General features: G+C 37.4%; 1 protein-coding gene across 2 annotated transcripts in view; it reads right to left on the reverse strand.

Annotated features, from left to right (window-relative positions):
• LOC106867838 (matrilysin) overlaps window positions 1-12,500 on the reverse strand; it is a 26,299-nt gene that overhangs the window by 6,662 nt on the left and 7,137 nt on the right. Inside the window, exons 1-3 of one of the 2 annotated variants that reach the window (XM_089337852.1) lie at window positions 7,547-7,732; window positions 5,881-5,960; window positions 1,266-1,384 (exon numbers count right to left, since the gene is read on the reverse strand). In XM_089337852.1, the coding sequence (XP_089193978.1) occupies window positions 1,266-1,384; window positions 5,881-5,960; window positions 7,547-7,672 (325 nt within the window). In that variant the 5' untranslated portion in view covers window positions 7,673-7,732. Of the gene's footprint in view, window positions 1-1,265; window positions 1,385-5,880; window positions 5,961-7,546; window positions 7,733-12,500 lie in introns of those variants that run through there. The other variant, XM_089337853.1, reaches the window with a different exon arrangement.

The raw sequence follows: 12,500 nt of genomic DNA on the forward strand, positions 1-12,500 counted from the left end.
GGGTGGATGGAGTTGAGTAGCTTGTCACATCAGGGATGCTACACGAATCATAAACTGAAACCAGCATTGAACGACAGACAAAAACTATACGAAGCAGACCGGTTACTATAACAAACCCAATTTGCACATATCATTACCTTCTCTCATAGATCTGAGCGACAACAATAGCTTTATTCCATTTCGCATTTTTCCACATGATGAAAGGATCCTGACACAGAAATATCGAAGAATTAACAGACAAAAAATTCAACTTTTGTTTTGTCTTCTCTTCTGTAGTTTACTTTTGTATTTCGTTTCACGTTGTTTTGACATTATCAAGTTTCTAATTTGCAAGATTCTTTATGTGAATTCGTGTATTGAAACACATTTTGTTGTGTCTGAGAAATGTCATACTACCTTAATATCTAACACACTCACCGATTCAAATTCCACTCATTTATTATTATTATCATTATTATTATTATTTTTTGTTTTGTGTGTGTCTTCCAAAATTTTCGTTGCTTTTGCAAACTTAACAAGGTTGTAAAAGCAATGAAAATTTTGGGAAGGTAAAAATATAAATAATAAATGAGTGGAAATTGAACCGGTTAGTGTGTTAGATATTAAGGCAGTATGACTCTCCCCAGACACAACAAAATAAAGAAGTAAGTTTATTAATAGCGTGCTGTGAAAGGTACTGTGAAACAGAGCCGCCAAGTAAACTAGTTTGGCAGCTACGGGAAGTTCCTGCTCGTAAATTAGTGCGGATTATTATAAGGCGGCGAGCTGGCAGAATCGTTAGCACTCCGGGAAAAATACGTTCTGAGTTCAAATTCCGCCTATGTGGTCTTTCGAGGTCAATGAAAATAATTACCAATTGAGTACTGTGGTAGGTGTAACCGCCTTGTCCCTTTCCCCGAAACTGCTGGCCTTGTGCCAAAATTTGAAATCAATATATTATACAGGTTGAAGGGCCGACGAACTGGCGGAATCGTTAGCGCTCCGGAGACGGGGGACACTTAGCAGCATTTTGTCCGTCTTTACGTTCTGAGTTCAAATTCCGCCGATCTCGACTTTACCTTTCCTCCTTTCAGGATCGATAAAAATAAATACCAGTTGAGTACTGGGGTCAATATAATAATTATCCCACCCCCAAAGTTGCTGTCCTTGTGCCAAAATTTGAAACCAAATCAATGCGGATTTTAAGAGTTTCCGAACAATATGTGTCCAGAAAGTCGGGGTGCTATACCTGCACTTATATACAATGACACTGAAAAACGACTTGCCTTTTGAATGTTCTGTGTTCATAACATCAGAGACACCACAACGAGGCATTGACATAACCTTTAATGTAGCTTGGTCAACTTGCCCCGTGACGTTAAGTTGAAGAAAATCTTGAAACTTCCTGAAATCGAATAAAATATATTGGTCATCTCATAAATAATGTAGTTTTTTCAATTGCATGAACTAAAAGTCGGAGGGGGATGGGATAAACTACCTGCATCAACTTGCTATAAAAGCAGGTAGTAATTTTACCTTCTACTTATGCTTAGTGCAAGTTTTGAAGAATGCAAATATATATGTATGTATGTATGCACATATGTCTATATATATATATATATATATATATATATATATATATATATATATATATATATATATATATATACAACCAGTGTTGGTGTGCTTACGTTCCCGTAACTTAACGGGGCAGCAAAAGGGAGCGATAGAGTAAGTACCATTCTTGAGGAACTAAAATAAGCACTGGGATTGATTCATTCAATTAAAAGTTCTTCAAGATGGTGCCCCAGTATGGCCGCAGTCTAATAATTGAAACTAATAAAAGACAAAGGATATGATATATACTTCTATTGTGTTTCCTTACTACATCAGATTACTAACTATACGAACGGATCAAACTTTTATCCATTGAAAATTTGAATAATATTACGGTGATAACTACTGTGTTGAAAACGTCTCGAAAGACCCTTAAAACCAGGAACGTAATTGCGTTTATGTATTTGTTTTGCAAGATTCTTGATATGAAATCGTGTATTGAAGCCTATTGTTATACTTGGGGATGGTCATATTATTGTCAGTTACCCTCACGCCCTATATACTTGGTCTTCTCTTCAGCTTTATTATTATGAGCCGGCAGAATCGGTAGCACACCTGGCAAAATACTTAGCGGTATTTCGCCCGTCTTTACGTTCTGAGTTCGAATCCGTTTAGGTTAAATTTGCTTTCATCCTTCCGGGGTCGATAAATTAAGTCCCAGTGAAAAACTAGGGTCGAGGTAATCGACTAGTCCTCTCCCCCAAAATTTCAGACCTTGTGCCTATAGTAGGATTATTCTTATTTTAGTGTCTGAAATCTTTCGTCACACCTCCTGTGCCCTCTCTTAAAGAACACTAAAATAAAGATATTAATAATAATAAAGCTGAAGTAAAGATCATGTATATAGAGCAGGTGGTTAACTGGCAAAAATACGACCATCCCCAAATATAACAATAACATTTCTTTTAAAATTTTATTTCATAGGTTTAATGTATTTAACTTATTTAAATCTATTTTACAAAAAAAAAAAAAAAACAGGATTTGGAAGCTAGTATTTTTAATACGATAGCTGTCTATGAAAGCATGACATGTTACTATGGAAACAGACACCAATATGTCTGTGATTCTGATTGGCTTAAGCAGATTATACCTTGGCTTGTTACAGGCAACAATATACCTGTGGCTTTCGATTGTTTAAAATTACCCAAAATTTGCAAACTTTAAAAGCTTTTGACTTTTTATTTATTTAGTTATAGCAAAAAATGAGTTTCATTTCCATAATTAGCATACAAAACTACATCAATACATCAACTTTGAAATCAATTGGGACAAAATTTTTAAAAATTAAAGCAACTGAAATGCGTGAGCCAAACAGAGAAGAACCAAAATGAATATTAAAAAAAGAAATGAAATAAAACAAAAAAGAATGACAAATTTAAAAAAAAAAACATTCAAGAGGTAAAAAATAAAAAAAATAAAATATCAAAAATTAGAAAATGAATATAAAAAGTCTAGCGAAAACCAAAGAACATAACTATGACAACAAAAAATAAAAAATGGATATGAACTTAAGAGCTGTTGCTGGGGCAGCGTGTGTGTGTGTGTGTGTGTGTGTGTGTGTGTACTTGGTTTGGTTTGTTTCTATATATTTTAAATGCAAAGAGTAAGCCGTGTCCAAGGTCAGATATAACCATATAATCTTAACATAACATTGTCAATGATATTTTCTCACGTCTGCTAGCTCAAGGATGATCTTGAAGTATACTGGTTGACTTCTTATTACTTTCATTTTCACCGAATTGTTCAGTGAACAGTGAGGTAATAAAAGAGCAACAGCATTTTGACATGCAAAGACATTAAAATGTCAATGCGGATTCTTTCGTGATTGGTGAAGTGAAAATATTTAACAATATAAAACGAAGCTATACTTATCGTACTATGACGAACTGCAAGCTTCAGCTCTGAAGGTGAACTTGTTATGTTAACTTTTACTGGTTTATAACCTTACAACTGTCTGGGCAGTCTCTAATCAACAGTGAGCACAAATAAATTGGATAACCTTCAAAAGGCCATTTATAGTATATTTCGAGTTCGATCCTTCTCTCTCTTTTTACTCTCTTTTACTTGTTTCAGTCATTTGACTGCGGCCGTGCTGGAGCACCGCCTTTAGTCGAGCAAATCGACCCCAGGACTTATTCTTCGCAAGCCTAGTACTTATTCTATCGGTCTATTTTGCCGAACCGCTAATTTACGGGGACGTAAACACATCAGCATCGGTTGTCAAACGATGTTGGGGGGGGACAAACACAGACACACACACACACACACACACACACACACACACACACACACATACGACGGGCTTCTTTCAGTTTCCATCTACCAAATCCACTCACAAGGCTTTGGTCGGCCCGAGGCTATAGTAGAAGACATTTGCCCAAGGTGCCACGCAGTGGGACTGAACCCGGAGCCATGTGGTTGGTAAGCAAGCTACTTACCACGCAGCCACTCCCTTCACTCAGTATGAATGAAATATTTTTATTTTATACTTGTTTCAATTATTAGACTACGGCCATGCTGGACCACCGCCTTTTAGGGTTTTAGTCGAATAAATTGATTCCAGTAATTTCTTAAGGCTAGTACTTATTCTATCGATGCCTTTTTCTGAACCGTTAAGTTACGGGGATGTAAAATAAATTAAACCCGTTATCAAGTAGTGGGAGCGGGGAACAAACAAAAGCACAAATACATACATACGTACATACATACATACATACATACACGATGGGCTTCCATACAGTTACCGTCTACCAAATTCACTCACAAGGCATTGGTCGGCGCGGGACTACAATGGAAGACACTTGTCCGGCATACTGTGCTATGGGACTACAAAATCATATACTGTCAACTGCTATCTAGAAATCTGTCACTTGCTGGTATAGATTTGTCGATTGATATAAGAGAAGAATTACATAATGCGCAATAGAGGATATGGATTACTTAATTCAATGGCTGAAACGAAGGAACAGCGTGCTACCATGAAATTTTGTATTCTACTTGGGAAAACAGCAGCTGAAACAGTTGTCATGCTTTAAACAGCTTACAAGGACGCTGCCATGAACAAAATACTTGTTTAAGAGTGGTTTGGAAGCTTTAGGAATGATCGCTTGTCGCTTGAAGACCGACCTCGTTCTCGACGAACGTCGACTTCCCGAACGAATAAAAACATCAGGAAACTTCATGAACTGATCTTGGTGCACCGTCACTGAACAACTGATGAACTTGTTGATATGACTGGTGTATCCTGGAGTTCCTGCCAACGAATTTTGAATGAGGAATTGCGAATGAAAAAAAGTTGCAGCAAAATTTGTGCCTCGCTTGCTCACGGAAGATCAAAAGTAGTTATAACTGAATGTGTGTCATGAACTGAAAGAAAAATTGGAAGTTGATCCTGACCTGTTTTTGGAGGTGATTACTGGTGATGAAAGCTGGTGCTACGGGATTTGCAGATGTGGAAAAGGTGAAGAAGGAACGACGGAAGCATTAAAAGGCATCCCATCGGAAGCGTTCCAGCCCCGCTTCGAATAATCGAAAACGTGTCTGGACCGATGCGTTGCTTCAAATGGAGAATACTTTGAAGGCGATAAAAGTGCAAAGAAGTAAAACTAAGTGAATAAAATAATATTACAAAATTCTGATTTCATTTGGGTACCCCCTCGTAATTCCACATGCTACTGGTGATTTCTTTTCCTTCTTCGGACTTTTCCCTTTCTCCTTTCCGACAAAGAGCTGCGTTCAAAACCTCAAACATACTCTTTTCACCGAACGTCAAGCTAATATATTTCTTGAGCACGTTCTCATGTTGTCTGTCTATTTTATTCATTTATTTGAATTGATTATGTGTGTGTGTGTGTGTGTGTGTGTGTGTGTGTGTGTGTGTAAACAAACTAACTTTTGTTTTTTTATGAGTGTCGAAATGTGTATTGTAAGTTACAAATAAGTTGATAATTTATTTTCGAACACAGAAACGCCGTTAGAACAGCAGAAATATTGGGTAAATTACCCTTAGAAAGCGGAACAATTTGTCAATAACCAGCCATAGGACTCGAGCCTACATCCCTTGAAGACTCCGGCCATTAAGCTAGTTAATCCGAAATTTTAGACGCTATATTTTTATATGCTCGTAGTTGTGTATTCAGCTTCAAAGCGTCTAAAATTGCGAATTAATTCGTCAACGGGCAGTTTAGCTTAATGGTAAAGCACTTGGCCGGAGTCTTTAAGGGATGTGGGTTCAAATCCCAAGGTACTTTTATACAATGAAATAATTTAAGTGATCTGCCTTACTTGAGAGCGTCGGCCATTTCTCCTAAGGATGCAGAACTATAAGATCTTTCAGTCAAATAGCCATAGCGTCTCAAATAGCCCTGTAGAAAATAAAAGATAAATAAAATTAAAACAATTACCAATGTACAAGATATTGCTTTCTTTCATTCTCACTCGCTTTCTTTCTTCTTTCTCACCCCACCCACCACGCGTCTCTCTCAATTACATTATCTTCGGCTTTAGAGTCTGATGAGACATTCATGGAGCTAAGCTCTTTGTAGATGCGAAACCATTGGTCCCTCTATGATCGGACATAGACTTAATTATTTATAAATATTTTTCTGCTTTATACTTTAGATTGTGTTTCTTTTTCGGATACAGGATACATTAACATATATATATACATACATACATTCAACATTTCGTTCATTGGCGACTTTTACAGAGACTCCGAGCGCTATCATAGAATGTTGTCTCTATGTGGTTGTTCAACTTCCAAGAAACAACATACCAATATCTCTCAAATCATACCCTTCCACCTCCAGGAGGAACAGGGTAGTTCTGACAAGAAAACCCTTGGTCATATGTCTGCTCAAACGGGAGATAGGTTTGGACTAAACAACAACAGCAACAGCAACCCTAGATAGCCGTAAACGTTGCAGAAAGGTAGCTGACGCAAAAACTAACAGATGAATTTGTGTCATCTTCTGACATGCGTCCCTCTTGATAGACAACAGAATTTTGCACCACTAGTCAGTCACTGAAGTGGTCTCTTCAAAGTGCAACATTGCGATCGGTGTGTTTATATCCCCGCAACTTAACGATTCAGCAAAGCACACCGATTAGAGTAAGTATCAGGCTTTAAAAAATGTAAGTATTGTTGTCCATTTGTTCGACCAAAATTCTTTAAATCGATGCCCCAGCATGGCCACAGTCTAATAACTGAAACAAATAGAAGGTAAATGTTATAAAACATGTATCAGATGTGTGTTATGCATACTGGGAAAGCCAATATAAAGGAGACAATGTGATCGTCCCCTGTAACTGCCGACGAAGTGTATGCAATTTTTCGTTTGAGCTAACAGATTACGATAGTTTGGCTTGATTAATGTACCTAGCTGACTTATGTTCACCTGGTTCTCTATTCAATGACATTCGATCTCCCAACCACATGATTCCGGGCTCATTCCTACTGTGTGGCTACTTGGGCAAGCGTTTTCTACAATAGCCTTAGACTGACCAAAGTCTTGAGGCTGGATTTGGTTGATGGAAACTGAAAGAAGCTTGTCGTATACACATATATACATGTGAGTGTGTGTGTGTCTATTTGTCTGTGTTTGTCCCCCACCATCACTTGACAACCAATGTTAGTGTGTATACGTCCTCGTAACTAAGCGGTTCGGCAAAAATTACCGATAAAATAAAGTACCAGCCCGCTGCTCTGGGAATTGAAACTACAACCTTGTGATAAAGAGCACAAAACTCCAACCACATGCGTTGTCGGTAAGTACGGTACTTAAAAACAAATTTATTTCCAGGCATATTGCTAGTGTTCTGTCATTGACAAAATGACATAGAAACACGTCCTGAATTCTCTCCCTTGGAAACGTCTTTTCCTCACCTCATAATCGTGTGTAATTTTTATTGCTCACTGCATTGAAAACTTAAGTGAAAAATAGGAGATTACCTCAACATCTGTCTTATTAGAAGGCTTATCCTGATCTCCGTACTGCAAGGCTTCTGTAACCAGACACACGTCCAGATTCAGAATGGCCAGAGCACATAAAGATAAAACGGTTCTGTAGGTATTCATTGTGGTGATTCACTTCAAACGCAGGCCGTTTCGGGGGAAAAGCTTGAAGACAAATGTGATGTTGGTACCGCTGGGACCTGACATTTATATATGTACGTGAATGTGTGTGTATACATACGTATGTATACGTATGTATATGTGAGTGCGTGTGTAAGTATGTATGTGTGTGCGTGCGTTTGTGTATGTATGCCTATACGTATATACATACATATATATATATATATATATATATATATATATATATATATATATATATATATATATACATATACATACATATATATATATATATATATATATATATATATATATATATATACACAAACATATATACATATATATATATATCTACACGTACATACACACATACATACATACATACATACATACATGCAAAATTGATCTGATATGATCTATATTCAAATTAATGCGAATTATTTTAAAATAAACTCACTTAAAAAAAACATATTTATAAAGATAATCAGATGGTACCTTTATTTGATTTTACCGATAACTTTACAAACATTTCATGTATCGATTCCCTAAATGTATTTCATTCGAATTTATATCATATTTCCATCTCTTTCACATTCTTTATCTCTCTCATCCTCTCTTTCTCACCCTCTCTCCTTCTCTCTCTCTCTCTCTCTCTCTCTCTCTCTCTCTCCAGCCAGACCTTTTGCGATACCCTTAGAGCCAGGAACTTTTCAGCACCTCATATATGTGAGGATGCGTGGTCTAGTGGTTAGGGTGCTGTACTCATAATCGCGAGTTCGTGGTTTCAAGCCCTTCATCTCGCGTTGCTCAGCGATCAAGACACTATATTTCACATTGCTCCAGTCCACTGAGCTGGCAAAAATGAGTAGTACCTGTATTTCAAAGGGCCAGCTTTGTCACACTCTGTGTAACACTGACTCTCCTTGACAAATATGTTAAGGGTACACATGTCTGTGGAATGCTAAGCTACTTGCACGTTAATCTCACGAGCTGGTTGTTCCGTTGATCGGGTTAACTGGAATCCTCGTCGTTGTCGTAACCGACGGAGTGTCAGTTAGTTACGTCTCATAAGACTAGTTTGTTCGCATGTTGGCTTGACCTTCGACTCGTTACCAACTGGTTATATGATACCAAAGTTAGCATTAACACCATCAAAGGTCAACGATGCAAGTTCACCTTCAGATCTGAAGTCTGTAGTTTATGTACGTCATGTTAGAACGGTAAGAGTTTCATTTCTCTTTCAATGTATTTATTTAATCAACCATGAAAAACAATTACATTGACATTTCAGTATTTTTACACCTTCAAATGCTGTTGCTCTTTTACTGCTTTGCCGACAACAAAACATTTCGGTGAGAATGAAAATAATAAGTCAACCGATATATTTCGAGACGGTTCTGAGCTAGCAGACGTGACAAATAACAGTGAGTGTGTAATGTTAATTCCATTACCTTGGTACTGAATTACGGACCTAAGACGTACATAACAAACTAAGCCAAGGAAAATATTGCCCAGTAGTAACTTCTGTTAAGCTCTATAGATAAAGTTTGTAATTATATTTTAGAGCTAAAATGTACAAAACAAACTCATTAGGTAGATGCCCCACTTGCGTCCAGGGGTCAACTTGCCAAGACATTCAGGTTCCCTATGTTTCTTTACTCTTTTACTTGTTTTAGTCATTTGACTGTGGCCATGCTGGAGCACCGCCTTTAGTCGAGCAAAGCGACCCCGGGACTTATTCTTTGTAAGCCTAGTACTTATTCTATCGGTCTCTTTTCGCCGAACCGCTAATAGACGGTGACATAAACACACCAGCATCGGTTGTCAAGCAATTCTAGAGGGATAAACACAGACACACAAACATATACACACACATACATACATACATACATACATATATATATACATACATATATATATATATATATATATATATATATATATATATATATATATATATATATATATATATATATATATACGACGGGCTTCTTTCAGTTTCCATCTACCAAATCCACTCACAAGGCTTTGGTCGGCCCGAGGCTATAGTAGAAGACACTTGCCCAAGGTGCCACGCAGTGGGAATGAACCCGGAACCATGTGGTTGGTAAGCAACCTACTTACCACACAGCCACTCCTGCGCCTGCATACAATTAGCCAAGCTCTTGTTTCTGGCCAACGTCTTTGATGGCCTGTTGCTCTCGTCAGGTTCGTCTTCGGCAGTGATTCGTGGCGATTTGTCTGACTAAACTATGACAGTTTTGTGGACTTGATTCTCAACAATAGCTGTCTTTGGACTATCAGCTTTCCTATTACTGTCTATAATCGGGACTAGTGTGTTATGCTTTTGAAAGGATTGAATGGTGATATCAGAGAATGGAAGTGTATAACGATGATTTTGTTGTAAATGCACAGTAAGGAGTTTTTAGAAACTTAACAGAAGTTTTAAATAAGTGTGGTCGTAAAATGATGGTTAGAAGATTTCGACGTCGTCTAACACAAAATTATACTAAAGAGGTTCCCGGGCGATCTTACGGTACGAGTCCTAAATATCGGCCTTTTCGTAAAAAATGTCTTCGGTGACCTTTACCAAAGATCGGCCTTTTCCGTAACACCCGCACGATCTTCACTACGGTGTTAGGGTTAGGGTTAGTGTTTAGGGTTAGGGTTAGAGTTACGGTTAGGGACGCTATTCCCTAACCCAAACCCTAAAACCCAAACCCTAACCCTAACCCTAAACCCTTCAAAATAAATCGCGCTCTCTGTATGTCTTTCGCTTTTAGACGACGTTTCCCTGTTTTTCTCCAACACTTTTTACGGAAAAGGCCGATCTTTGGTAAAAATCGCCGAAGACACTTTTTACGGAAAAGGCCGATATCTAGGACTCGTCCCGTAAGATCGCCCGGGAACCTCTTTAGTATAATTTTGTGTTAGACGACGTCGAAATCTTTTTTGATGTTCATCCATCCATCCATCTATCCATCCATCCATCCATCTACCCATTTTCATCGCTCATTATTCTTGGGTGGGTCGTAGGGTTAGAAACCTCGACCTCAAGCACTTCCTCCATAGCGTCGTGTCAGATGCAGGAACTTTTCAGCACTCCCTCGTATATCTGTGAGGGAAGTGATTTAGATATCGCATGTGTGTATGTATGTATGTATGTATGTATGTATGTATATATGTATGTATGTGTGCAGATTTGTGTGTTTTATACTATGTATGTATTCTCATACATATAGTTACATATCTAGACATGCTCATATATATTTAAATGATAAACTTCTGGAAAGTTTTACAGATTTTTACAGTTCCAGTGATGGATTGGATATGTTGTCTTCGAATTAGCTTTCTCCTTTCTGGTTTTGAGAAGCCTAATTCCTGAAGATTGGTATTTAGCCAGTGCGTTACATATCCCTTGGCCCCAATAATCACGGGCATAAATCTGAACTTGTCAACTTTGACATTTTTTCAAATATTTTTTCAAATATTTTTTTAACAATTAAAAAAAAAAAAAAATTTTATATTTTAATCGTCTGATAAAACCTTTTCAGTCGGTGGACATTTATATATTTTATTTTATTTTATTGTTACCTTTATTAATTTTATATTTGTCTATTAGGTTTTTTTGGTAGTTTTTGAATTTTTATGAGTTTATATTTAACATTTTTGATTGGCCGTTCTATTTCTATTTTATTAGAATATATATATTTCTACCTTCTGTGATTTTATGTATATGTATTATTTTTATGTGTTTGGGAACCATGGTGATTTTTACATATGATTAAATGCTTGAGGGGTGGTGTTGTATATAAAGTCGCTGACCCAAATTTAATGTTTGTTCTATAATCAATGCTTCTTTATATATATATATATATATATATATATATATATATATATATATATATATATACACACATACATACATACATATATAAGTTGATCGTCAGAGACACAGAAGGGCGATTGTGAGAAAGATAAAAACACATTAAAACACAATGTAATTTGCAAGAGATAGTGGGAGAATAGGATTAAAAAGCTGAAATTGTTCTTTCTTCAAAATTATTTAAAGATTTTATCAAAAATAAAACATAACAAAAACTAGTTTTTAAAAGTTTTCGATTTAAAACAAATATATTCTTGGGGAATGTATTTAAGAACGCTTGTTTGTTCATTAGTTAACGACAACACCTGCTTATCATGAAAGATTATCATCATGAATTAACGTGAAGTTAATTTCTATAGCTTGTTGGATATGGGAAACCTGTATCGGAAGTACTTATCTCATAGAGTGGACTGTTGCACTCCAAATGTCATATACATTATACCATTAGTGGAGGCGCAATGGCCCAGTGGTTAGGGCAGCGGACTCGCGGTCATATGACCGCGGTTTCGATTCCCAGACCGGGCGTTGTGAGGGTTTATTGAGCGAAAACACCTAAAGCTCCACGAGGCTCCGGCAGGGGGTGGTGGCGAACCCTGCTGTACTCTTCCACCACAACTATCTCTCACTCTTACTTCCTGTGTCTGTTGTGCCTGTAATTCAAAGGGTCAGCCTTGTCACACTGTGTCACGCTGAATATCCCCGAGAACTATGCTAAGGGTACACGTGTCTGTGGAGTGCTCAGCCACTTGCACGTTAATTTCACGAGCAGGCTGTTCCGTTGATCGGATCGACTGGACCCCTCGACGTCATAAGCGACGGAGTGCCAACAGTGCTAACAGTATACCATTAGTTTGAACTAGGGTGCTAGTAGGCTTGCTGAAACCACTGGGCTTATGATATGAGGTGAAGATTGGTGTTCAAAATATGACGATGGGATCACAAAAT

Source organism: Octopus bimaculoides, chromosome 20 (assembly GCF_046866305.1).
Source record: "Octopus bimaculoides isolate indiv1 chromosome 20, ASM4686630v1, whole genome shotgun sequence".
Classification (NCBI taxonomy): Eukaryota; Metazoa; Mollusca; class Cephalopoda; order Octopoda; family Octopodidae; genus Octopus; species Octopus bimaculoides.